The sequence below is a fragment of the Pagrus major genome, chromosome 1, assembly GCF_040436345.1.
Source record: "Pagrus major chromosome 1, Pma_NU_1.0".
Lineage (NCBI taxonomy): Eukaryota > Metazoa > Chordata > Actinopteri > Spariformes > Sparidae > Pagrus > Pagrus major.
The window spans coordinates 24,382,566-24,408,625 of record NC_133215.1 but is presented as its reverse complement, the minus strand read 5'-3'; the positions used below and the strand labels follow the sequence as shown (position 1 = coordinate 24,408,625).

Here is a 26,060-nt window from a genome sequence, read left to right as displayed (position 1 = left end):
TCAGAACACGTTAAGGAGCAGGTTAATACTGATTGGTTAGCGTGACCTGTCCAGAGTAGCATGCCGCTTCTGATCGGTGAGCTTGGCAGGATGGTAAAGAGACGGCATGTATGTGTAAAATAGTTGACACAACAGATCCTGGGTCAGTCAGGAGCGCTGCAAAAACCGCAGCTTTGGCGATCACATGATCACGTTGTCTGAAATCGCAATTTCGATCAGAAAACGATAAATCGTTCAGCCCTAGTTCAGTAGCATTAAAAAAAATTAAAGAATTGTCCTCAGGCTTCTATAGGCAATGAGAGAGAGATGGGGAAGGTTTCTTTTTTTTTGCGTCGTGTCAAATCCACTCAAACATGGCCAATAAAATGTGATTAATACATGTAAATTGCTCCAAAGGATTACATAGAAAGTAAAGCTGAAGCTGGTGGGAATGAAATTGGCTTTAAGAATATCTAGTCTTAAATTTAAGTATTGAACAACATGAAATTTTGACTAAATGATGCCACTAGAAGAAAAGTGACGGGGAGGTAACTGTTACTACACTTGATTTTGAGGAGTATTTGAATTTGTGTAGCAAATTTCATGGTAATCCATCCAGAATATTTGTTGAAACATTTCTCTCAAACATCATAGTGGTGTCAAATGAACAACATTTTCAAGGCATCCAGAGGATGTTTTGGTGGATAATTGGAAACTTTGATCAGCTGGTAGAGCTAGAGGATCACCAAATCGCATAGTCATTGAGACATTTAATTAAAAGATTATTTTTTTTAAAAAGGCAACTTGCTGAGGGCATAGGGGGAAAAGTCAAAGGGTCACCATGGTCTGTAGGAGTCATCCTCTGGGGACCATGAATGTCTGAAATTTCATGGCACCTCATCATTGTTTGAGATATTTCAGTCAGGACCAAAGTAGTACACAGAAAGGCCGACGTATATGCATACTCACTTTTACGTAGACACATACTCTTACGTACATACATACTCACTTTTACATACATATAAACTTAACTTGCACATATATGCATTCTCACACGATATACACTACTGAGCGTATGCAAGTGTAGTATGTATGTATGTACAAGTGAAGTATCTAGTTTTGGCCTAAATGGTTTCTCATTGTCCTGCAGTGATTGGCTGTGCTATGCAGTGGTTCAACAACTGGAGGAGGTTTATGATGGCTGAGATGAACCCTGAGTGAGAATGATCGTCCTGTGAAACACCTTCAGTTTTCACCATCGTTCAAACTAAGACTATACTTTCAGGGATCATTTCTATAGTTTCTGACTTGAAAAATGTGTTTCTAAAGTGTTTGGTCTCGCTAACCACGATGATGAGTCATGATATTCTCTTCTGAGCGTGAAGCTGATAGAGAGTAATGATTCAGTTCATATGCTCTCTGTCGTTGATGATTGTTCTATACTTCCTCACAGAGTACTGAGGAAGGGAATATGATCAGAGTGGTTACAAAGATGTGTCTAAAAGAACAAACTTCTACTTATTGAGAAAATCTGTTATATGACTGCAATTGTGAGATGAATTTAGTTTACAAGTATAGCATGTCAATAGCAAGAACACTGAGAGCTAACAAGATTGCAGATAAAATGGTGGTTAAAGTTTAGTGCTCTTTTGAGGAATTAAATAATTAATGATTGAAAGACAGAGTAACTTTGATCATGTGTCATTTCAAAAAATAAAAATTCCAGTCCTGTTACAGCTTTGCTGTCAGTGGCTTGCAGTGATTGGCTGTGCTATGCTGTGGTTCAACAGCTGGTGGAGGTTTATGATGGCTGAGATGAACCCTGAGTGAGAATGATCGTCCTGTGAAACACCTTCAGTTTTCACCATCGTTCAAACTAAGACTATACTTTCAGGGATCATTTCTATAGTTTCTGACTTGAAAAATGTGTTTCTAAAGTGTTTGGTCTCGCTAACCATGATGATGAGTCATGATATTCCCTTCTGAGCGTGAAGCTGATAGAGAGTAATGATTCAGTTCATATGCTCTCTGTCGTTGATGATTGTTCTATACTTCCTCACAGAGTACTGAGGAAGGGAATATGATCAGAGTGGTTACAAAGATGTGTCTAAAAGAACAAACTTCTACTTATTGAGAAAATCTGTTATATGACTGCAATTGTGAGATGAATTTAGTTTACAAGTATAGCATGTCAATAGCAAGAACACTGAGAGCTAACAAGATTGCAGATAAAATGGTGGTTAAAGTTTAGTGCTCTTTTGAGGAATTAAATAATTAATGATTGAAAGACAGAGTAACTTTGATCATGTGTCATTTCAAAAAATAAAAATTCCAGTCCTGTTACAGCTTTGCTGTCAGTGGCTTGCAGTGATTGGCTGTGCTATGCTGTGGTTCAACAGCTGGTGGAGGTTTATGATGGCAGAGACGAACCCTGAGTGAGAATGATCGTCCTGTGAAACACCTTCAGTTTTCACCATCATTCAAACTAAGACTATACTTTCAGGGATCATTTCTATAGTTTCTGACTTGAGAAATGTGTTTCTAAAGTGTTTGGTCTCGCTAACCACGATGATGAGTTGTGATATTCCCTTCTGAGCATGAAGCGGCTAGAGAGTAATGATAATATGCTCTCTGTCATTGATGTTTGTTCTGTACTTTCTCATAGAGTACTGAGGAAGGGAATATGATCAGAGTGGTTACAAAGATGTGTCCAAAAGAACAAATAATCACAAACTATAATAGCATTCCTGAAAGTATAGTCTTAGTTTGAACTCAGGTGAAACATTCTCACTCAGGGTTCCTCCCTGTTGAAACCCTCCTCCATTTTGCTGCATCTTGTCCTGCCATGTGGTTTTATGTAAATGATACAGCATAGCACAGCCAATCATAGCATGCCATTGACAGCACAGCTGTGACACTGTACAGACAGAAGATTAAGGCTGTACTGAGATAAAGAAAAACATCTGTATAAGTCTTAGGTAAGCGGCAAAGTGAAAAAAGTAAAAAGTTACAATGAATACATTTAATCAAAGTTCAAAGTACTGGAAAGACAAGAGGTTAATTTCTCTCACTGACTGGAAGAAGTAAGACAGGCTTACACAGTCCCAGTATTCATGACTATACACAATTTGACATTTATCCCATTTATTTTAACTGATGTGTTTTTATTCATCATTAGGGAGGACTATGTGTGTGGACTGTGATGTTTAGGCACTTATTTGTCCTCAACTCTGTTTCAGCCTATTTTTTACAATAAAAGTAGCATTAAGCAATTTTTGGCTGCTATGAGGCATAAGCCGGTTCTTATGAAGACTATAATATACACTTGACATACATTTGTAGGCTGCATTATTTCGTAAGGCACAATTTCTAACTATCAGACCTGCTACTGGATTATTTATTTAATTTGTATATCTCATATATCATGTTAAGTTACTATTTACCATAGCATATTTGAAATAACTGTGATCAAGTTCGGTCACTTATGTTTTTAACTCAGTGTATAAAATTTCAAAATGCCAGTTAGATGTTTGAAATTAAAAATTAAAAATCGAAGTTGGTATCTTTCAATTTGTTTTTTTAAAACAAATCCAGCCACCTGATCTACCACAATGTTGATGAAAGAGACATGATTATTCTCATGCCACACTAACTTTAATTTTACTTCGCAGAATGTCATCAATAAGGGATGATGACAAACACCGTAACTATAATTTATTTTTTGACACATTTGTAACCACTCTGATCATATTCCCTACCTCAGTACTCCATGAAGAAATACAGAACGATCATCAATGACAGAGAGCATATGAACTGAATCATTACTCTCTGTCCGCTTCACGCTCAGAAGGGAATATCACGACTCTTCATCGTGGTTAGCGAGACCAAACACTTTAGAAACACATTTCTCAAGTTAGATACTATAGAAATGATCCCTGAAAGTATAGTCTTAGTTTGAAAGCGGGTGAAAGCAGGGGGTCATTCACACAACGTTCATTCTCGCTCAGGGTTCATCGTTGCTGCCACACACATGGCCAAAATAACTGATTAATGAGCAGTAAACAAACTACAATCGTAGCACAACCACGAAATGCGACTTTAGTCTGAACTGCTACTAAAGCTGATGTTTTACTGTTAGCGTTCCATTTCAAAACACCCACAATGCTTTGCGAAGTGAGCCACACACGCCCATGCATTTTATATATTTGTTGACGTTTTTTATAAATAATTTAACCAGCCCAAACTTTGATAATAGATTGGACTGCTTGCTCAAGAAACAATAAGAGAGAAGGGAAGACGCATTAAGTTATTAAGTGTGGATTTACATCGTTTACACGAGATACATGCTCAACGGTGCGTCGGTATTTATGTTCCTGACAGACACCTGGCAAAGAAAAGCCGTTCCGTTTCCAATGACAACCCTACATCCGGCTCGTTTTGCGGACATTAACTTAGCGATATATAATCTAAACTTAGACAACATACACGCTTAAAGAAGAGTTATATGAAAGCTTACAGCTGCCGTCACCTTGCGCTGAAAATCACGCAAACCCGTCGGTCACTTTTGCCGTAACATAGCGGCCCAGTGTTTAGTAACACAGTTTAACCAGCAGTGTGTTCGGTACGACACATGGGGGCGGTGTTTAGGCGACATTACGTCAACTTCAGCTCAAACTTGTCAAGAGCTATTAACATTCACAATAGAAAATACCCCACCACCAAAATGGGCTTCCAGTTATATTGGTGTTTTTATAACTAAAAATACTACTGCACAATTTGCTGGCAAAACCTACAGTTTTTTCTAATATTAGCCAGCTAACGTTACCTACCACAGGTGTCTCACTCACAGTGGCGGCCAGGTAACCGCGTAAACTTCGCTTCGGTAACAACACTTCGACTAATTTACCTAAACATAGATAAATGTTAATTAAATGCTGAGAACAGGACAGGAAAAACAGTTCTGGTGATAGTAACCCCATACTCTGCGTGCCTAATGCCGCGAAGTTAGCTTTAGCGCTAGCGTGTTTATCAAGTCAGTGGGCATTTTCACCCACAGCGCTGTGGTGTCAACTACATGAACATTTTCTCGACACTTCAATGCTGCCAACATTTACTAATCCAACTCACCAATGTTGGAGCCGTGGCCCTGAGGCACCTTCTCTTAGCTCGCAGGAATGTTCAGTTTTATCGCCTAAAGCTGCTGCAACATGTCTCCCTCCGTCAATTTAGACAGCGGTTGCGTAAAGGACTTCGTTGCGCATGCGCAATAAATACCACGGACTTCGTAGGTCTTCCTAAAATAGTTTATTCATGCAAGAACAGTCGTTCACCAGGTCCACTGATGAGACAAATACATGAATTATTGGGAAGACAATGACAATAATTTACATTATGTGAAATAACTCCACACCCCACCATTCTTTACTCATCTAGACTTCTTCCTCCATTTCAATATATTGAAAATATATTCCATATTTCACACACAAGACATTCAAAAATTATATTCAGTAACTCATGATATATTACACCATTATGATGAACATATTCTATGTTCTGTTGCTGTTAAAAGCAGCACGGTGATGAATTATTTGCGACAAAGTCTGATTTTCCTATGTTACATGATGATCATGAGATGAGAAAGGGAATAGATAGAAGGCACCTACACACACAAACATCACACACACGCACACACACACTCACACACACACACATATGATACTCTGCAACACAAATGGGTCAAGACAATAAGGATTCAGGCTCTTCAACGAAATATTAGAATGACAAAATAAAAATAATCATAATGGTCCCTTGTCTTTTATGTTCTATGCTGTCACTACCAGGTCAAATATATCCTGCTTTACTTATATTATGATAATAAAGCATTCCTAACTGTAGCAATAGCATTTATATATTCACTCCGTGCAATAAAAAAGCAGTATACAACTTTACTAGTTAAATGAGATCAAACAAAATTTAAGTTCAAAAAGACTGACATGATTAAACCGAGGTGAGGACAATACTATATTCACAATACCTTCATTTAATTTTTCAATTTAAGTGTTCTGTATGTTAATATAATATATTAAAGTATAATTTATTTAAATTTTAAATGGATAATGTCATCATCATCAAATAGATTTTGTAATTACTTAATTATTGTTGTGCTCTTTCAGGTGTTACAGTTTGTAATGCCACAGTTCAACAACTGCTAAGTAGTTGTGAAAATAGATTTCTGTTTATGACACGTTCATTAGTTATAAAACAAATACTGTACTTTGCACTTTTTGGCTGGATCAGAATAAGTAAAATCATTAAAATATTCTTTAACAGCTTAATTTAAAAGAAATTGACATATTTATCCAAAACAGAAATAAGTATACAGAGCGTCAGTCAGCTGTGTGTGGTCATGCTTAGTTATCACAAGTCCATTGGAGATCTGCCCTTGGAAATGCAATGTTATTAACTCAGGTCACTGACTAGAAAAGCCAGAACCCAAATGCCATTTATTCCATCCTCAGACTTCTTCCTCCTTGTGTTTTTTTGCCTTCTTTGACTCTCCTCCTCTACGGCTGGTCCTTAAACCTCCTCAAGAGCTGGTGCACCTGTCGTCTGGCTCCAGAGCGAACACAGCTGGAGAAAGAGGTGTGTTGTTGGCGCTTCACCTGGTAAACACACAGCAGAAGGAGGCACAGTCATTCTGGGAGCCAGATGCCAGTTCTCTTGGCTATGAGTTATAATACAGCTACAGAGACAACAACATTTCCCAGTCATAAGAAAATACACTTTCGGGGATGTTTTTTTCCTTCATTTCATCCAGTGAGGGAAAATGTTCGCAAAAGTTCAAAAATACTTTGAGCGGTCTGCACACTCTGGAGTCTCCAAAATGAAGACATTCAGGAACCCGCTGTTGCAACTTGGTGCACATACAGGCACACTGTATAGTGACCTTGGAAATTTTTACAGTTTTCAGGAAGTATAAGTAATTGCTACTGTGGTTGTAAAACCTGATGAATCTACGCATGACATGTATTTCTGAATAAGGGGTGTATTGTATAAGAGACACTGAGCTAGCAACATGAAAAATTAATTCATCAGGTAACTGTCAATTTATCTAAAAAGTTTAATTTAGGACCAAATACTGAGTCAAGACACCGTGATTAAGGTAGGACAGGTGAGTGACAGATCATATAAGCCCCTGGCTATTACACCCTAGTGCTATATTTTCCTAATACAAGTTGTAGATCATAGGTCACATTTAATGACTGGACTTAAAAGATCATTTAAACCCCATTATGATGCTACTGATAGAAGTCATAATCCAGGTCAGATGGTTGAATGAATATCTTGCATTTAATCCAACTTTCTGTTGTTGGTGGTACTTATCTGCTTGCCAGCTCCTTCTTCAGACAGGATCTAAAAGAGGTGGCACGCTCCACAGATTTATAGCCCTGAGAGGTCAGTGGATAGACATTGTGAAGAAGAGGAAGGAGGAAAGCAGGGAAAGGTGTAAGAAAAACAAAAAGAGGGGGGTGATGAATGGAGCAGAAGAAGAAAAAGTTATTGGTGTTGTAGCACAGGAGAGATTGGGTTGAAGGCAGCATAGATGAGTATGGCAGAAAGAGATCAAGGATGCAAGAAAAGCAAGGAGAGAAAGAGAGACAAGACATCGTCAATAAGCCAAGACTGTGAGGCCAAGACAGCATCTAAAGAAACCCACAGGTTCATAAAAAAACAACTTCCAGTTTCACTGCTGTGCAATGTTTGTAGCACTGCAGGCAAATTTTAAGCTTGAATCCACTCTAAGTCAGGAGGCTCTTGATAGTGGTATTGTATCATAACACACCACCAGAGGGCAGCATCCCTCCTTGGGAACAACACTTGAAGTTGCTCAAGGTGATTTCCAGTTCAGTCACAGTTTTTCATCACTTCAAGTAATTTATTACAGTTGTTACCAGCTTCTTCCTAAAAGCTGTTACCCTTCATGGCAAAGTTTAAACCCCCTGAAATTAATCACAACATTCTCAATATTGTGCCACTTGGAGTTTTTTGTTGTTTTTTTAAATCAGCCTCACATTTAATAAATGCTCAGTTTAAATTGAATGTATGGATTGTAATTCTATTCAGTTCAGTCTTTGCATCAGATGCCTGTGTATTAGTTACCTATGTATCTTCTTGTCTGGACTCTAGTTTGGCCACATTATTCATTTCCTTTAATTACTTAAGTTTGTTGAAGGACAATAACAGCCTGTGCTGTTTTGAACCCATTTACAATAAATGGAAACAAACTTTTAAACAGCAGGGCGGTCCAATTGTTATTGAGGCTGTTCTTTAACTGGCTCACACGGATTCTAACCAACAAAGCCCCTTTTACAAAATGACTGTAAGATTACTGTGTTCAATGCAAGTAATATACTATTCTGTTAGTTAGCCACATCATATCTTTTGAAAATGTGCCAACCCATGACTACACATTTAGCACAGGTTAAGGGAGGGCTAGGCTTGTAATCTGGGTAACGTTCATTCATTTATTCATTTAATTTACTTAGCAAAAAACTAGACTAGGACCTCCTGTGTCTCAGTTTTCAGCTCTTCTGTTCCAAAGAAATTCTACCATTTCCTCAGAATAAAATATGCCACCCAAGTGTCGGATTGCTCATTTCAAATGAAAGAGTAGATCTCGAGATCATTGTAACCTTTTGGATGTTTGACCTGGAAATCGTGGATTTTGATCATGCTTCACAAAAGAAGAAGCCTTTAATTGTGAATTTCACCAAGACATGAAGGTGATATTATTGGATCATCTCTATCAGAATAACAACTTCAGCTCTTTTTATACTTGACCTTAATGCTAAAAATTTCTCTGTAACGATGCATGTCTCAGCATTTTCACCGCCTTCTGTAAATGTATACAGTAAACTCCAACCATCTTCTGCAGCAGATCTTAACCTCTTACCTCCATGTGGAGGGAGGTACTAAAACAAATCAATAAAGATCAATAAAATCTCACTAATCTTCATGTCCTGCTTGCTGTGACTGGCTGTTATTTAGTCTCCTCTTAGTCATTTTCAAACGCAGGTCTTTTATTTGGACCACAGATCCACCCCCAGTCACTTTTATGTTTCATTTTATCAAAGCCTGACACTTCAAAGTTTTTCCAAGCTAAGATAACTTCTCTGTTTCACACAGTTCCTCACCCTGGCTCCCCTGTGTAGTCGGTCCTTCATTATTCCAATGAACTCCTTGTAAGAGAGCTGGTCGTCGTGATCTACATCAAAGATCTTGAAGATGGTGTGTACAAGGTGACGTGTCAGCTTCAGCCCAGTGGCCACATAGACAGCTCTCGCAAACTCATCTAGTAGAAGAGAGAGTAAAAACTATTTTGATCATTTCACACCAAACTAGAGGGGCAAACGCATCATCTGTGTGCAGAGACCCTCAGCACCTGCAGCCCCAGCTGCCACTGCTCTCCACCTACCTTGTCCAATGGAGCGAGAAGCAAAATTGTACATCTGCATGGCAATGGCAAAGTCCTCGAGGTTGTTAAGGAACTGGAAGAAGGATCTGAACTCATCAAAGGTGATTCCCTGAAATTCCAGAAAAAAGCACATGTAAGGGAACAAATTAAAATCAGCCCCAGAAAGAGGTACTGATGGAAATGATGTTCTCTGGAGAAAAAGAAGCTTGAAAATGAGAGTAATGAGTGTTTCAGCACAGGCTGCCATCCAAAGGGACCTTGACAGACGTGACATTCCAGGAGGCACATCACTTCAGTTGTCTGAAAAATGAAGATACTAAAATAAAAAAAGCAACTGACCACATCTCATAGTATCAATCAATAACCAATTTATTCCATGAAATAGTCCCATTAATGACATAGAATGTCATTAATGTATGGTCAGGATTATGTGTTGATGATAAGAAACATTTCAACAGCAGCCTTCTTGCAGTGGTTCATAACCCTAAAGCCATTCAACAGGTAGCTGTAACCGCCACATGCTCTTTGTTGTGAATCAAGGTCAAACCTATGACGACTCGATTAATAAGAAAAACATTACAAATAAAAATGAAGTGAATCAAATGAGGCAGTCTTTGCAGGTCTACATGAAAAGATGCAGGACACAATACAAAAAAAATACAAAAAGAACTATTCAGCCGTGGTTCTTAACCTAGACATGTCATATATGGAGAAACAAAGAAGACAGTGACATAACAAAATAGCAGGATAGACTGATGTGTTTCGATGGACAGGTTGCGTGTTGTACGAGGCAGAGACCAACCTGCTTCTTTAACAGCATGAAAAGGAAAGAAGGAAGGAACAGAAATAGAGTTGGGTTGCATAAGAACTTGCCGGTGTAGGAAGGTACATAGGTAGGTAGGTAGATAGATAGATAGATAGATAGATAGATAGATAGATAGATAGATAGATAGATAGATAGATAGACATAGATAGTGTGTGTGTGTGTGTGTGTGTGTGTGTGTGTGTGTGTATGTGTATGTGTGTGTGTGTGTGTGTGTGTGTGTGTGTGTGTGTGTGTGTGTGTGTGTGTATGTGTGTGTGTGTGTATGTGTGTGTGTGTGTGTGTGTGTGTGTGTGTGTGTGAATGTGGTCAAGTGAAGCAGTGGGGCGCTGAAGTGTGGAGAGCCACAACAGCCTCAGGCAGAAACAGTGGTGGGAAATTATGGTGACTCTAGATGGCTCGAAGGCAGGAGTACCCATAAAGCAGGAAGAAGAAATGAAACAGATAAAAGGATAGATAAAGTTAGAAGATAAAGGATTAGGTAACGTATCCGGTGTTATATAAAGATAAATCGACAATCCAAAGTCCTAGTCAAAACTGTACTGTTGTAGCATTCTGTAATTTCACAGTTTATTCATATATTTTTACTTCAGTTAACCGAAACATTACATGATACTGCGCAGATACATCCACGAACAAATGGCTGAAGTTTACTCAATTACATGTGGTTTGAAAGGATTTTTGTTGTTGTTTTTTTTACCGATGTGTCGATTTGTTGATGTGTTCCTCAAGAACTCTGTGCATGTATGATGCATCTGACTCTGTTGTAGGGCTGGGCAATATATACGATATATATCATTATGGGGATATGAGACTTATCATCTTAGATATTGAATATCATTATATCGTGATATGGTATACGTGTTGTCTTTTCCTGGCTTTTCCTGGCTATCTACACAGCAATATCAGATCGTGCTTAATTGGACTGTACCTTCTCGTCGGGTATACACTGGCGAACATTCTCCAGGTAGGCGCTTATATTCTCCACGTTGGTGAAGCGCAGCAGGATTTTTGCAAAGTCCTCTTCACTGATAGTGGTCATCCCTTTAGAGTAGGTCAGAAATTCAATTTCCAACACCTCTGTCTGAAGGTTATCCATAAACCTGAACACATCAGGGAAGGGAACTCAAAGATTTCAAAAAGAAGCATTTTACTATATGGTGATTTGTTTCATATTTTCTAGAGCATTAGCACACATTTCATGCCATCCACTATAGATTGTTCAGTACCTGTAGAAGTCATCAAAAGTAAGCTCTGCCTTCCCTTTCTTCCCAAAGAAATGGACCAATAGGGTGGTGTCAATGGTGATACTCTCATCTGCCCGCTACGAATCATCAGAGATGAACAAGAGAGAGGATCAATGAGTGACTAATCAATAAATATCAAGCGTTGTGGATGGACGAGAAGCAGTGAGCGAGTCCATCATCAATCCAACATGGCCAGCAGGAAGCAGGGATCTGCTGCACGTGTGCACAACAAACTGTCAATCAAACGGATCAGCTCAGACAAACAGTCAGCGGCCATCGTGACATCAAACATAGCAGTCTAGGCAGCAATAATGTTCACGTTAAACCTCAATAAAAAATAATTTAATTAAAAATATAAGTTGGATAAATAATTGGCAGATTCAGTGCATTGCCGCTATGATAACACAAACAAAAATGTTAACAGAAACATTGTTCAAGCTTTCAGCAAGATTAATTGTTTGCAGAAAAAACATGTAAAATGGAGTAATGAGGTCAAATGGACAAATATTTCTGTCCACTCTAATTCTAACAATCAAAGAAAGGACATAAAATAAAAAGGTATATGAAGCTAGTTTTTCCATGCTGCCTAGACTGTCGAGGAGTATTACTGTAGCAGCATGAAATATAGACAACATTGGTCTGGTGAAGAAACAGGAAGTGTTCAGGTAGCAGCACACGTTAAGATACAAAGACAAACGGAAATAAGAAACAGAGTCATGCAAATATTCATTTAGCCGGGGGTGGGAGGGTGGGGGATGTAGGAGGACAAAGTGTTGACCAGCAAGAGAGAGGAAGAGGAGACACGTGGAAGAACAACTAAGGGTGAGACAGACAAATACACAACACTAAACTGCCAAACACACAGACACATTAAAGCCACCACATCCCATGCATTTCTCTGCAAATGCCACATTGACACAATCGGACAGGATCTTACATCACACACAGCAGCACAGAAAACAAAACCCACATAAGCACAAGTACGATAATGTGAGCTGATTCCACCTTTTTCCGTCAACGAGCGAGAATCATAGTGTCATATTTGTACAACTTTGAGCTGTTTATTTATTTTTCTCTTTTTATATCTTTACTCTGTTTACATATTCTTCAATCTTAGCCCCTCAGTCCTCCCTCCACAGTTTGCAAGCGTGTGGTTACTGACTGATTCTGGTCATCTGAAACTCATTTGAAACCATCAACAGGCTTTGGGATGTTTGTTCTATTTGCTCATACTTTAATCTGTTTTTAATCTTAATCCCTAGGTGACATGTGTACATTTTATGATCCTTAAAGAAAGCTGCCTTAGTGTTTATTTAACTACTTGCCTCTGTTCATGTTCTCAGAAAAAGGTGACTGTGCTTTGGGCAGTTTCAGAAAAGACTCAGCCAGCATCAGGGCAGAAAGAGAGGTTGTCAATAGCCCAATCTTCAGTCTCTCTCCCTGCCATGCCCCACCCAGCCAACCCCCCTGTCCAGTCCATGGCCATGCTGAGGAATATGCAGACATCAGATTGGGTGGAATCTCATGTCTTTTCAAGGAGGAAGAGCATTTATGCCATTTCCATCATCATCATCATCATCATCATCATCATTATCATCATCACCACGATGCCATTCGTGGTTCTACCTCAAGAGTAAAATCCTAAAATCCAAAGTGGGACAAGAAGGAAATGTCAAACAAGATGACACAGGTTTACAAAAGTAAAAAGGAAAAAAAAGATGTTTGATCAAGTTGTCAAAATACAGATTCACATCTTCGACAGATGTGGCAGTCGTTGTGTTGTTTATTGTGGCATAATGTGTATTTATTCTATCAAAAAAGAGCAAATGACTGCGATAATGTGTGTTGAGATGCGAAACCCTCCATTAGTTTCTAAAATGTAAAGTATATGATTGACCAGTGGTCCCATTTTTTTGTCTAGTTACCCCTAAAAATGAACTAAAGACTTGCAACATATAAGCACTACAGGTAAAATGTGGTATTTATGTTCAGGTTGTTTCATATTAATACTTTTAAGAGGCCTGAAGAGATCAATCAGTCTGGTATTTCACAAGAATTAATACAATTTTATAGGATAGAAACATTTTTTTGTCTTTCTTTTCTGACTCATATCTTACCAGGTTGGTAACCATCGGGATAAATAATTTGTAAACTAAAAACATCACTGGTATGAGTCCATTATGTAATCATTCACAGTCAAACCAGATTATGGGTCTCACTTCTGGGTACACTAGTTATATCCCTTTACAGTGATATGTTGTAGATTAACCAAATTTGAAACAAAAAGTAGATCTCTCTGTAATGGATGCCAATTGTTCACTCAAAGGATAAAAATGTCTTCTGGGAAACAAACATTAAAAGTAAACCTGTTTTTAGGACCACCAACAATAGTGTGACTCCCAACGTTCAGTCTGTTTCTGATTCACTTTGCAGTCTGGTCTCTCAGTCTTTGATTAGGGACTTCGTATAAACATAGACAAACTGAAACAATTACAGACGTATCATTCCAGTGTCTTTTCTGCGACTCACTGATTTGAGGGGGTCTTATCATTAAGCCTCTGATTACGGACAAACAGGACAAAAATACTTCTGCTCTTTTATCTTGTAATTGACGCATTGCTGATGTCTTTATGACACATGGGCTGTTCATAGATTCATAATGAATCTAATTATTGCTGAATCACAGTTGCAGTGATTTATCAGTTGTGTCCCAAAGTGGTTTAAACTCCCTATGTATAACTAGGTGTAAATATATGTTTTACTTATTACATTAAAACAATGTAAAAAATGATTATTAAAGTTGTTTTTACCATTTGGGAGCAGCTAAACAAGCTGTAAAGACAACATTGATGTATTATCAGCTCATAAAGCTGTTTAGGTGAACGTGCTATCATACGTTTGGACTTATTGCGTGTGGCAACTAATATTAATTCTCTTTTCAGCTCTGTTTTGTTCTCCAGTTACTCCTGAGGGAAATATCTGTCTCTCTGTTCACTAGCTGTCTGCTGTTTGGTGCTGGGCAAGTCGTGTACAGTAAGTTATCAGAGCCTTTTCATTGGAAAAAGCTGCCTGCTGCTGAAAGCAAGGCTGATAAGACAATAAAGCTATGAGCCATCAAATCAAAACAATAAGCTGAATGACGCTAAAACACTTGGACTGCAATGGAAACTGCAGAGTCAAGTGATGATTCTCTGTGGGTTCATCACCATGAGACACCTCAACAGTCATTTGATCCATTCTTTATATATAAATATTGATTAGTTTTGTCTAATTTAAAGCCATTATATAACATAAGAAACTGTCAGCGTATCGTATGGTTCAATAAAAATTGTGTTTTTCCACTTTAAGAACCCATATCGGTCTAACCTTGGGTAGACGTAATGCCAAACTGATCATAACAAGCTCATCATTCCTGGAAGTGTGGCTGCACTGGTGTGAGCTCATCATCTCCATAAAGACGTCATGGTTACCACGCCCACAAGGCACGAGCCGACACCTGGTGCATGCATGTGTCTATTTGTCCATCTGTGTGTGTGTGTGTGTGTGTGTGTGTAAGCTTCAACAGACTTTGATCATGAAGCTGAAGGTAAAAACAGTAATTATTGATGTAAACACTAAATGGTCTTCCTCACCCTCCCTATCTGTGAGTAATAGCTCTGAGCAAGAGCTCATTGTCGCTCTTTAGTCAAGTAAGTCAGACTGTCAGTCAGTCAGTCATACCTTCCACGGTACAAACAGCTAACCCCCTTTCCCTTCTCACGACCTGTTTCGTCATTCTCCCTCCTAACTTTGTCTCCCGCCTTCTTTCTCTTCCTTTTTCTTTCCCTCTCCTATCATTTCCAACTGCTCTGATTACTCTGATTTCCTTTCTCCTCATACTACCCGTCAGTACCTCCTTCACCTGACATAGGGGTGATTCGCTCTTTCCTTCCCCCCCTCTTTCTCAGCCTGTCAGTCAGTCCCTCCTTCTCCAGACAAAACCAAAGAGATATAATGGTGACTAATCTGTTGAGTAAACACATCTTTCTCTAAAAACAACCTGTTCCTTTCTTTTCCCCTAAATGTGCTTCCCGAACTTCTTCTCTCCACACCCACTTTGTTCCTCAACATTTGTTCTCACTGCTGACCTGTGTCATCCTCTTTGAGCCTCTCTCACCTGTTTGTTGTCTCTCTGATTTTATCTCTTCCTCTTTCCCCCTCAGCCATTAGTTTTTCTACTTATCTGATGGTGTTACAGATTTGTTACAATTACAATGATTTATCCTTTCTTCTTTTTTTCATGCTGCTAAGTCTCACCTCTTTTTTTCAATTTACTTAATTGTATATTTTAATCCCTCACAGTTTTAATGTCCTTGTTTTTCTTCCTTTTATTTCCCTCACCCCTTCCTCCCCCCTCTGTCTGATTTGTCTGTTCTGTCCGTCTGACATCCCTGCAGATGAAAGGCTGCTCAGTGTAAATACAAGGTCAGCCCCATTATGCTCCACTGTCATTACCTCCACCTCAGTTTCCGCTGCCACCACAGCACACAGCCTGTCATTAGTCAGCTAGCCTGCTAACACTGTTAGCTGTTATTAATCATTACCAGCAGTTTCACCTTGTGTCAGACATATTGGAAAGACAATTTGAGCTCCACATGAACAAGCAAATGAAAAGGTAAAAATGAAATGGATTTTAGTCCTGTTAGTCTGTATGTTTTGAACTTATTTATTGAGATGTCTATTCTTGTAAATAAAAGCATTTCAGGGGTTGTTCAAAGTTATCAATGCCCTGCTAGCCGCAGGAAGTTTAGGTTACTGTTTAATCATATAAAATCACTCCTAACTTCCACGTGATTCAGTTTAAGTGTGTGGTGTGTTTTTGCATTTGCTCTGCAGTCATCATTTTACGAGTGTCATTAAACATGTTGTGGTGTAACACCGAGAATGATTTGACACCAAAGCTACAACACTAGCCACGACACAGCACAGATACACATAGAAAAGCTTAATGAGGAGACCAAATGACAGAAGGCAGGTGAGAAACAGATCAGGTTATTAGAATACGGACATTACAATATCTATCAGCTAACTTATCGGATCAATACGGCCAGTACAATATAGAAAATTCCTCTGAAACATTAATACATAAGAACAAATATGAAAGAAGCTCTTGTCATATTTGTTCATTAGAAATAAGTGAGTGACATGGTGAAATGGGGAGGACAGTTCAAACATTTGGAGGAGCCTCAAGTTATATTTTTAGAAGAAATCAATTTGATTTCTTGATATGATGTGTTTGGTGCAAGGAAGTCTTTTAGAGCTCATCCAAACATAAATGATTTCACATGAGAGGGACTGGAGGAATGGATTAGCATTAGTTTCTGTACCTGACTTGAGTGTATAAAACAGTGAGATAAAATGATGGGAGATACCACGTAATCTAAATTATATAAGAAGTAATGTTTAGGAAAGGTATGAAGGAAGAAAGGTGACAAGTCATGTTACGTGAATTATCCGTATCAAGCCAAACCAGAATAAGTGATCAGAACTTTTTATAATGAGCCCATATTAGCAAATATTTTTCTTTCTACATCTCAACACCTTTGTAAATGAGGATATCTTCTCAAAGGGTCTTCGAGGTAAAAAAAATAAAATTGAAAAATTTAATTTCCTCATTCCTTTTAGCTATGAAAAATATTAAATACAAAATACATAAAAAAACAAAAAAAAAACAATCTTCGGTCCATATGACTGTTGACCAGCTAAGCATAATATCTCCAGAAATCAGAGATTAAGGCCTTACTCTGTGTAAAAGCTTTTATTTTGAAGGTAAATATCTCTGGTCTTATTCTGGCTGAGCTTGATGCAGCTACATTACTCCGAATCTATGGGGCAAGTTGGAGGATAAACACTAACTACAGGGAGCTGAGGGGGAAGAGTGAAGGATGAAAAATGGAGGGATGTAGGAACAGAGGACAGTTGGATCTGTGTACCTCCGCCAGGTCAGAAAAGAGGACTTGACTGGCGCTTCGCCTCAGAACGTCCCAGTAACTCCTCGCCACAAACTCCTGACTGTCTTTTTTTAGCACCTGTAGGAGCGGTCAAGCAGGCCCAGGGTCAGTTCACCTCCAACTCAACCACTTCAGGAAGAAGACTTCCAATATTCACTCTATTAATTCTCAATATATACAAACACATTCAGTAAGTTGTTGTTTTGTTTGTTGTTACAGTATATACTGTATAGTCATGTACAGAGTATCATATAGCAATCATAAATAGTAAATCAAAGTTCAAGATTCTGATCTGGTATCTTGCATTCATTGAACTAACCCTACAGTGATGAACCGCTGTTTTTTAGAAAAACAACTACAGAGAAACAAAATGAAAATGTTTAGAATTCATGTTCTGTCATCAAAACAATTTATAATGTTTAATTTAACTTTAAATTCACCCCATCCACTGATAAGCACCAAGCATAAAACCCATTAGTGTCAAACAAACAGGAATGAAGGGGGGAGGGGTCACATTCAGACAAAAGCTCTTATTGTCGCTACAAGTGGAGTTACACTACATCACAGCAAAATATATTATCGAGAGAAATTAATCTTCCAGTGGTTTTGGTTTAACAATAAGAAGAAACAATAAAGACATCCGCTTTAAGTTCTTTCTATTAAAACACTTTAACACAGAGTGCCATTTGTTACTTTCCCTTTGTGCAGACTCTACTGAAAACAAGCCAAAGACAAATTTCCACTCAGGGGGACAATGGAGTCAAATAATCAAACCAGCATAACAATCTAACATTTCTAATTGATATCTGAAGCAAATACACAATTATTTTACCCAAATTATCACTCCAGCTGAGCATACTAATGTCGCAAGCAGCACAAAAGAGAGCTGGTTCTTTAAGCGTGTATTCTGCTTTGATAAAAGACAACCATGGTACTGAGGTCCTGACCACCCACCTAGTCTCTCTCTCTCCAGGGAGAACGAAGCAGCAGCAGCCATTTTAACATGACCCTGCACAGCTCTCAACTTCACAGTGACAATGCAGCTATCCATCACAACACTGACAGGACAGGGAGTGTCTGAGTGTGTGCGTGTCTATGTGAGACAGAAATAGAGAGAGAGGGGGAGAAAGATCCTGACATTTCTGCTGCACTTTACGCCATCTCCACAAGAAAATATTCCTTGCTGCACACTTCTACAGTTGTTATCATTGTATCTTAAGGTGAAAAAAAGGCATTTGAGAATTGAAAATGTCCACATCTCCTTATTATGATGTTGACTATGTTAAATACTTATTTACAGCCTTATATTTGATCAATAAGTATATAACAAGATGGCATTTGTTGTATGTAAGAGAATAAATTCTTCCCTCTTTTCAGGAGACATATGTAACCTCTATGCTTTCTTAACAATACAAATGTAAATGTGCTCAAATAATAGAAGCAACTTTCTGTCTGTAGCTTTCAATAAAAATCACCTGCTCCCTAACAGGAACACACACACGCTACCAAAAAAACAGCACACGTCCTAAAACAGTCTCAAATGGACAGTGTCTGATTGTGTTTAGAGCTTTAGAGTGTCTCCAGTAATTCTAAATCACATCATTCTCCTTTTGAAAGAGTTCATCTCTCCTGACCCCTTAAATCTATTACTCCTCTCCTGCCATCCCTCTCTCCATTCATCCCACCCTCTGCCATCATACCTCGATCAATCGCTCAGCCGACCTGACAGATGGACACCCTGTCTTTCTCTGTCCCTCTCATTCTTTCTGTCCATCCATCCTTTCAAGCAGTCTACTGTGTATATCTTACTGACAACAGAGGATCAGGTGGACATGGTCAGGGTTAGGGCTTTTTCAAAGACCAGGTCAGGACACAAAAGTGGGTGACAGGGGCATTAAACAGAGTCCTCTAAGTATCCCAGTATAATTTACATTTACACACAACAAACCTACCAGAGTCACCAGAGTGAGGGAAAACAGATACGAGCAAGAGTGGAAACTGGATCATGAGATTCATTATTTGTAGTACGTGAGCAGCAATATCTTTTTGTGCAATGGCAAGATTTCAAATTTTCAAGGGAGGTTAAACAGTTTAACAATTTCAGAAATATTCCCAATCAAGAGGGTTGACTCATGTCTGTGCCCTTAATATTAAGGTAAAACCATGTTATGGTTTGTTTAGGATAAAGACTGGAGGCAATGGGAAACAGCTAGCCTGTCTCTGACTAAAGTCAAAAATTCTGTCACTTCTTGGAGTCCTGTCGTCACTGTGAGGTTGCCAGGTAACCAGTAGAGACTTTAGAAAGTCACTGCGTCTGGCCAAGACCCCCCCACCCCACCCTAATAAAAATATAAAAACAAGTAGAGATGGTGAAAGTCTTTTTTTTTCCATTGAACAGCGCAGAGCTAACTGTTTGCCGCTGTTTCCTGTCTTTAGGCTAAGCTAAGCTACCAGGCTACTGGTTGTGGCCTTTTATTTAATGAACAGAGTGGTATTAATCTTCTGACGTAACTGTTGGCAAAGCGAATAATAATACTTGAAAAATTGGAACATTTATGAAATTATATTTCCCAATATTGAAAAACGCACACTGACTATAAAATGTTGTCAACTGAGATTTTTCACCACAAAACATTTGGGTAAAAAATGACATTGACTTTTAATCTGTTCAACACAGAGTTCAGAAAAGTTCTAGATATTCAAAAATAAAATAAAATATGTCTATAGAGACTGCTTAACCTATCTACACCACGTTTGAGTCCCTGTGATTTTACTATTACCTAAAAAAAAAGTCAACTGAAACCACATGGCATTTAGTAACCAAGCTGACAGAAACACCTAGCCATCTGTTCCTCTGTTCATCTTTACACCCATTTCTCTAAGCAGCTAAACAAGAGTAGAAAGGAAACTATTGGGTTATGGTTTCGGATACATACGCTGTTCATGGGCGCAACCTGATATCCATAGAGCTGCATACTCTAACACACAGAGAGAGACATGGGGAAGAGAGAGAGGAGGCCAGAGCATGCAGTCAGAGAGGAGGAAGAGAGAAGGTAAAAGACATGTTAGTACATGCAAGGAGAGGCTGTGGATACACTCTGCAGAGGGATGTGTCATTTTCAACACATCTATGATTAAATTTTAGAACACACACTTCCCATTACAACACTGTGTACTGCACTTCCCAGAGATGTTTAGTGAAACTGTGTGCATTTTAGGGATTGTGTAACATTTTACTTTGTCAGATTTATCTTTCCGTTATTTCAGACTTACTGTTAATGATATTGAGGTCTTTTCCTGTGAGGTGAAAGCATTACTACAACAGATACAAGATGGAACAAATGTACAAACACTTTAGGATGTAACTGTACAGTTATGACTATAAAATCAGTAGTCATGTTCTATAGTGGGTCGTCAGCATTTCATTTTTTATCAAGTGCAGTGTGTCCTCTGCTAAGAACTCATAATGAGTGATGTGGAAGGACCACTTTATGAACTGTCACCTGCAGACAGAAGGTGGTAAACAGCTGAGCCAACTGCTTTAGTACCCTAGTGGGCTTTGCAGGTACTGCAGCATGAAGTTTTTTAATGTTTAATTGTGCAATTTAGTTTAAAATTACCATGAAATATTGATGTTTAAATATTCAAAATAAAAAAGAACAACAACTAATACTAATACTAACTGATAAAAAAAGGGAGTTAAATTGATACGCATGCCAATTACCTTAATCTGCACCCAACGGTGGAGATTACGGTCACTGGGTGGCATTACAGAAAATGTTGGCACGTATCACTTATCGCATCATTCATTTATAAGTTTGGGAATGGCTGATCTACTTATACTTGAGAGTATGAAAAATCTGATAATGATATATCTGACCATAATCATTTTTTTAGATCAACACATTAGTTTGTTAGAATTGTTGATTTCTGATGCAAGGGACAGTTTACAGTTGTAAAAATAAAGTCTCACTGGTGGACAGAACTTAGTAATGGCATTAATGAATTACCTCTATAAATCTGTGGCATTTCTGTACTGATATGTCTTATTCCTTTAAAGCCAACATATACTGTATGCTAGCACTGAAATATGTAAACAGCTAATATTCACCTAATTAATCATTTGGCTCTAATTCTGCCTGCAGACTTTATACATTATTAAGTTTAAACCTTCACTTTACGATAAGACATAAACCCGGCAATTATAAACTATAAAATGCATAAATGAACCATACAGAGTAGTTAAGCAAGATGACCTGCGTTGTTCCTAAACTTCAACCCCAGAAGTGTTGAAAAGGACAAATTATTTTAAGAGTGTATCCAGTTTAACAAGTACACAGTAGGGATAACTGTCTCAGTAAACAGAGAGAAGATACCACACTGTCAAAAACAGTTTCTATAAGGCAGCATGCACTCATACATGGTTACATGAAGGGTTTAGCTAACTTTAGTGCCTACTTGAATACAGATGACAATTAACTTGGATGATGATGTGTGGTTTTTAATACATCCACGCGCACAGTTTGACGGCATTCAATTCGCACCTTCTGTAACATTAAAGAGGAAACAGCAGAGGTGCTGTGCCACGTTACATGCATGGATGTATTAAAATTAGTAATGTTTAGTTTGTGCTATTATATAAAAGCAAGATATTTTCGATATTTGTATTACAAGTTTATCTCACTGATGATAGCAGCATTACTGCAGTCCATGTCCCTAAAGACTTCTATGTCCATTTCACTGTTGGCTCTGCTAAGGTAATTAGCAACATAATTTTCATGCATAAAACTGTAGCTGTCCTCACACACAAACACTCCCTTGTCCTTCGTTACCAACTTTCTTACCAACTGTGCTGACTTCTCAGCATCTCCTTTCCTCCCTTTCTTCTCATTTTTCTTCCGGAAGATCTCCTGAAGCTGTAATAAGAGACAGAATGAGGATCTCATTGACAATTCAAAGCTCTGTTTGAAGCTTAAATGTTCTTACGTGCAAACACAACATTCACTGAGTTCACAAAGTCACTCTCACAAGTTCACTCTTTCATGCTGGCCTATGATGTGATTTTGGCCTTTTGACAACACCATTAAGAGAGTATTGGTTTTCTGGTTTGGCTTTCAAAGGGACTTCTGGTCACATATATTAAAGGGTAAATCAATGCTGAATCGCATCTGGCAGAAAATCGCAGCTGCAGGGTAACCAGTATGAGAATTTTAGCATTAACTGCCAGAATATAGAGGGAGCTCCAAAACTATATTGGGCAGCATAACTGGTTACTGCTCCGCACTATAATCTTTGCTTTAGCTTTGTCTGTAGCGACCAGCAGCCATTAGCAAGTAGCTCAGTTAGCCATGAAGCTAACTGGCCCTTTTAGCTGAACTGGGAGTGTGTTCACGCCACAAAGTTGGATGAGGGGGGGAGTCAACACGGTCTACGGGGCTCAGCTCAATCAGGCTTATCAGTGAATATGGCTGGACACCAGACTGGAACTCAACATAGCCCTTGAGACCAAGAATGCCAGTTTGCATCAGAGGATAAATTACAGAGTGATTTACATTACATCTTTGACATCAACAATGTTGTGTCTTCACACACTGTTGGAAACTGGAGTTTTTTTATTTTATTTTACTAGAATGTTTTGAACTGGGCATATATTACAAATTCACCCTTTAAATATTAACTTCATTTGACTACAGATGTCATTTTTTGGCTAATGAATTCAAGCAGAAAAAGCAATGTCTATTGCCACACCCTCGGTGTGGGAATTCTTTTGTCGGTCTTGCACCTGCCCACTCCCACAGGATCTTCAACCATTACCACCCACTCCCTCTGATGTGCCATCCCACTCCCACCATCCTCCACAGAGAGTCTGACCACTTCCTGCCTGCAGCAGTGTTTTCAACTGAAAATGTATCGGTCCCATCCCACAGAGCTAGTGAGGCACATGTAGCCCTTGCAGGTTTTTAATCTTAAGAATTATTGCTTATCCAGCTATCTTTGAAAAGGGGAAATGAAACATTCAGCTTTTAAATGCTTCAAACGTTAAAAAAAAAAAAAAAAAAAAAAATAGGCATCAGCTTAAAGCGATGGGAAGTTTTTATCTTATCTACCCAGTTTTATTTTCCATAATAACCCACTTCACACTCATTGTCAATAACTAATTTTCGTATTTTGTGATTAACAATAACATGTGAATTCAGTCATGAGATGGTTTTCCTCTCAGTATCAGAGACTCACCACCAAGAACTCCCTCTTGTCCACCATCTGGTTGCCGTCTGCATCAAACATATTGAAAGCAATCTTAAAGCCAGCGTGGGGCTCTGGAGAACAGAGAGAAGAGCACATAGGGTGAACGGTGCATGTGTGTGTGTGTGTGTGTGTGTGTGTGTGTGTGTGTGTGTTAAAGGCAATTTTAAATCCAGAAATAGCATGGGTTCAAATGGCCTATAGGTGAGACAGGAGGGAGACAGGGCAGGTGGATAAATCTATATGGACCACAGTTTACATTTAAATTCTTCTACACTACTATAGACATTTCTTAGTGACCAGGTATCGCTGCTGTTCTACCAAATCAGATAAAGCTTGAGTCACTTTATTTGTTTGTATTAGCTATACCAGAGCAGGCATATTTGCTACAGATTAACCACGAAAAATGTGAAAAAACACATTTTTGAAAAAACAAGAATTGTTTTTACTCTTCCTTTGCTGGTTCTTCAATTTGAGTAAGAAAGTCCAATAATACACATTAATTTTGTGTTATTATTGAAGTTCACGCTGGTACTAGGAACACATGACTAGTCTGAACTGACTTTCAGTTATCAAAAACAGTTCTTGTCAGAAATGAAGTCATTGCTTTTCTTTATCCTCCAATCAGAATTTCAAAGAAACATTTATCCAATTGATAAAACAGCAATAAGACAACCCTTTCCTGGTTAATGTGACAACTTCTGATTAATGGCTGCCTTTGATGTAGACACACACTGAGCTACACTAGATACAAAACTACTACAAGTTTCTCTAGGAGGAAATATTGAAAGTTAATAAAAAGGATATGCACATTTAGGGACACTGTTGACACTGTTTGGTTTCCTGATCATTTACAGAAGAGAAAAAGATTGAAAAATTGCTATAGTCAGTTTTGAAGGGGAGAGATTATAATACCCAGTGCAGCACGCTCCTGTTCCAAATAACTTTTTTGCCTTTTGCCTTTTTAAAAAACTTTTATTTTATTTAGGTTATGAGTGGAAGTATTTGTTATCTTCTTCTCTCTGTCTTTCCCTCAATTTCTGTCTTACCCCAAGGGGAAGGGAAAAACCACCAGAGTTGCGTCATAATTGGCTCTTGTTAGTTCTGGGTGGGCCTAAGCATAGTTCATATCATGTATCTTGGCTAAATATAGAAGAAGAAAGTAGAAAATGAGATGAAGTCAAAGAGGATGTGTAGAGACTGAAGTGACTCACTTGTAAGGATGCAGAGCAGGAACAGGTACTCTGTGTATGAGATGATGCCTAAGAACGAGACCAAGACAGAGAGAGTTAAAGAAAAGGTCACATTCAACACACACACACACACATACACACAGTGTTTACAGATGTTCAAAGACCATGGGCCTCCTGACACACACACACACACACTAACATAATCCTTCCTTTCATGAAGATAGCATCTTAAAATGTGTCTTGTGGAGCTGAGCTGCCAACAGCCATTTGGCCACACACCGTTTCTTTTTCTACACCCCAAGTGTCCAAAGTGAAGACACTGGCTGGCAGGGGTGTGTGCGTGTGTATGTGTCTGTGTTTGGATAAGCAAGTGAAAAATGTTTCAGGAGATGATCCTTTCTTGCCTCGGGCCCATTTAGGAATCTTTGTAGCTCCGTCTGTGCTCTCTCGCCCTCTTTTTCGCTTTCTGTCTTGATCGTTCAGATAGTTCAGGGTGACTCGCTTGAGTGTTACGGGAGACTGCTTTCCCATGTGTGTGTGTATGTGTGTAGGTGAACATGACACCAGCTGAAGACCAGTGTGAGCCTTGTGTTTTCCTGATGCTCGGCTGCTTTGTGTAGAGGAGCTGGTTTGGAACTGAATTCTCTTTTCCCCCCATGTAGCCTGAGCTGTGCAAAGACCAGGCGATACACTGTGAAACTTCTCAGGTTTCTAAAATACATTCTGCATGTTTGCATTCAAATACTCTCAGTGATATAATGCTAAGGTGGGTTAACATTGATCCCGAGGTAGTAATTATCATTAGGGGAACAACTTTTAGTCAATAATCTGTTTTAATTAAATGAGATGTGGTTTAATACAATCATATTTTCCAGAATGTCTATGAGTTTTTACATATTCAAAGGTTTGTATTTATTTTACCTTCCACTGAATAGCATAGAATAGAATTACCGAAGACATTAAACAGAGAGAGTAACAAGATCAATTTCCCTAAAGTTTTGACATAAAGTGTAAACTTGTAATATAAAAGTGTTGTTGGTAAATCTGATCTCACTGAGAATCAACACCACAGTCTCCTGCAGCTTTCAGCCACATGTTTTGATCAGCAGG

At 38.6% G+C, this 26,060-nt stretch overlaps 1 protein-coding gene and 4 non-coding genes across 5 annotated transcripts in view; 3 read left to right on the top strand and 2 right to left on the bottom strand.

The window, feature by feature from the left end:
• Nucleotides 1–1,248: 1,248 nt before the first annotated feature.
• LOC141006911 (small nucleolar RNA U3) lies at nucleotides 1,249–1,464 on the top strand. Its single transcript, XR_012179975.1, has one exon. It is a non-coding gene; the product is annotated as a small nucleolar RNA U3 (small nucleolar RNA).
• Nucleotides 1,465–1,857: 393 nt separating this feature from the next.
• Nucleotides 1,858–2,073, top strand: LOC141006916 (small nucleolar RNA U3). The gene has a single exon (XR_012179976.1). It is a non-coding gene; the product is annotated as a small nucleolar RNA U3 (small nucleolar RNA).
• A 393-nt stretch (nucleotides 2,074–2,466) lies between these two features.
• Nucleotides 2,467–2,676, top strand: LOC141006928 (small nucleolar RNA U3). Its single transcript, XR_012179978.1, has one exon. It is a non-coding gene; the product is annotated as a small nucleolar RNA U3 (small nucleolar RNA).
• A 1,038-nt stretch (nucleotides 2,677–3,714) lies between these two features.
• Nucleotides 3,715–3,930, bottom strand: LOC141006827 (small nucleolar RNA U3). The gene has a single exon (XR_012179956.1). It is a non-coding gene; the product is annotated as a small nucleolar RNA U3 (small nucleolar RNA).
• Nucleotides 3,931–6,578: 2,648 nt separating this feature from the next.
• micu3a (mitochondrial calcium uptake family, member 3a) overlaps nucleotides 6,579–26,060 on the bottom strand; it is a 29,319-nt gene continuing 9,837 nt past the window's right edge. Inside the window, exons 5-16 of the mRNA XM_073470399.1 lie at nucleotides 24,972–25,019; nucleotides 23,749–23,831; nucleotides 22,359–22,430; nucleotides 20,451–20,492; nucleotides 17,497–17,592; nucleotides 13,151–13,165; nucleotides 11,507–11,601; nucleotides 11,209–11,380; nucleotides 9,455–9,563; nucleotides 9,174–9,331; nucleotides 7,363–7,427; nucleotides 6,579–6,644 (exon numbers count right to left, since the gene is read on the bottom strand). Coding sequence (XP_073326500.1) covers nucleotides 6,638–6,644; nucleotides 7,363–7,427; nucleotides 9,174–9,331; nucleotides 9,455–9,563; nucleotides 11,209–11,380; nucleotides 11,507–11,601; nucleotides 13,151–13,165; nucleotides 17,497–17,592; nucleotides 20,451–20,492; nucleotides 22,359–22,430; nucleotides 23,749–23,831; nucleotides 24,972–25,019 — 962 coding nt within the window. The 3' untranslated portion in view covers nucleotides 6,579–6,637. The remainder of the gene's footprint in view (nucleotides 6,645–7,362; nucleotides 7,428–9,173; nucleotides 9,332–9,454; nucleotides 9,564–11,208; nucleotides 11,381–11,506; nucleotides 11,602–13,150; nucleotides 13,166–17,496; nucleotides 17,593–20,450; nucleotides 20,493–22,358; nucleotides 22,431–23,748; nucleotides 23,832–24,971; nucleotides 25,020–26,060) is intronic.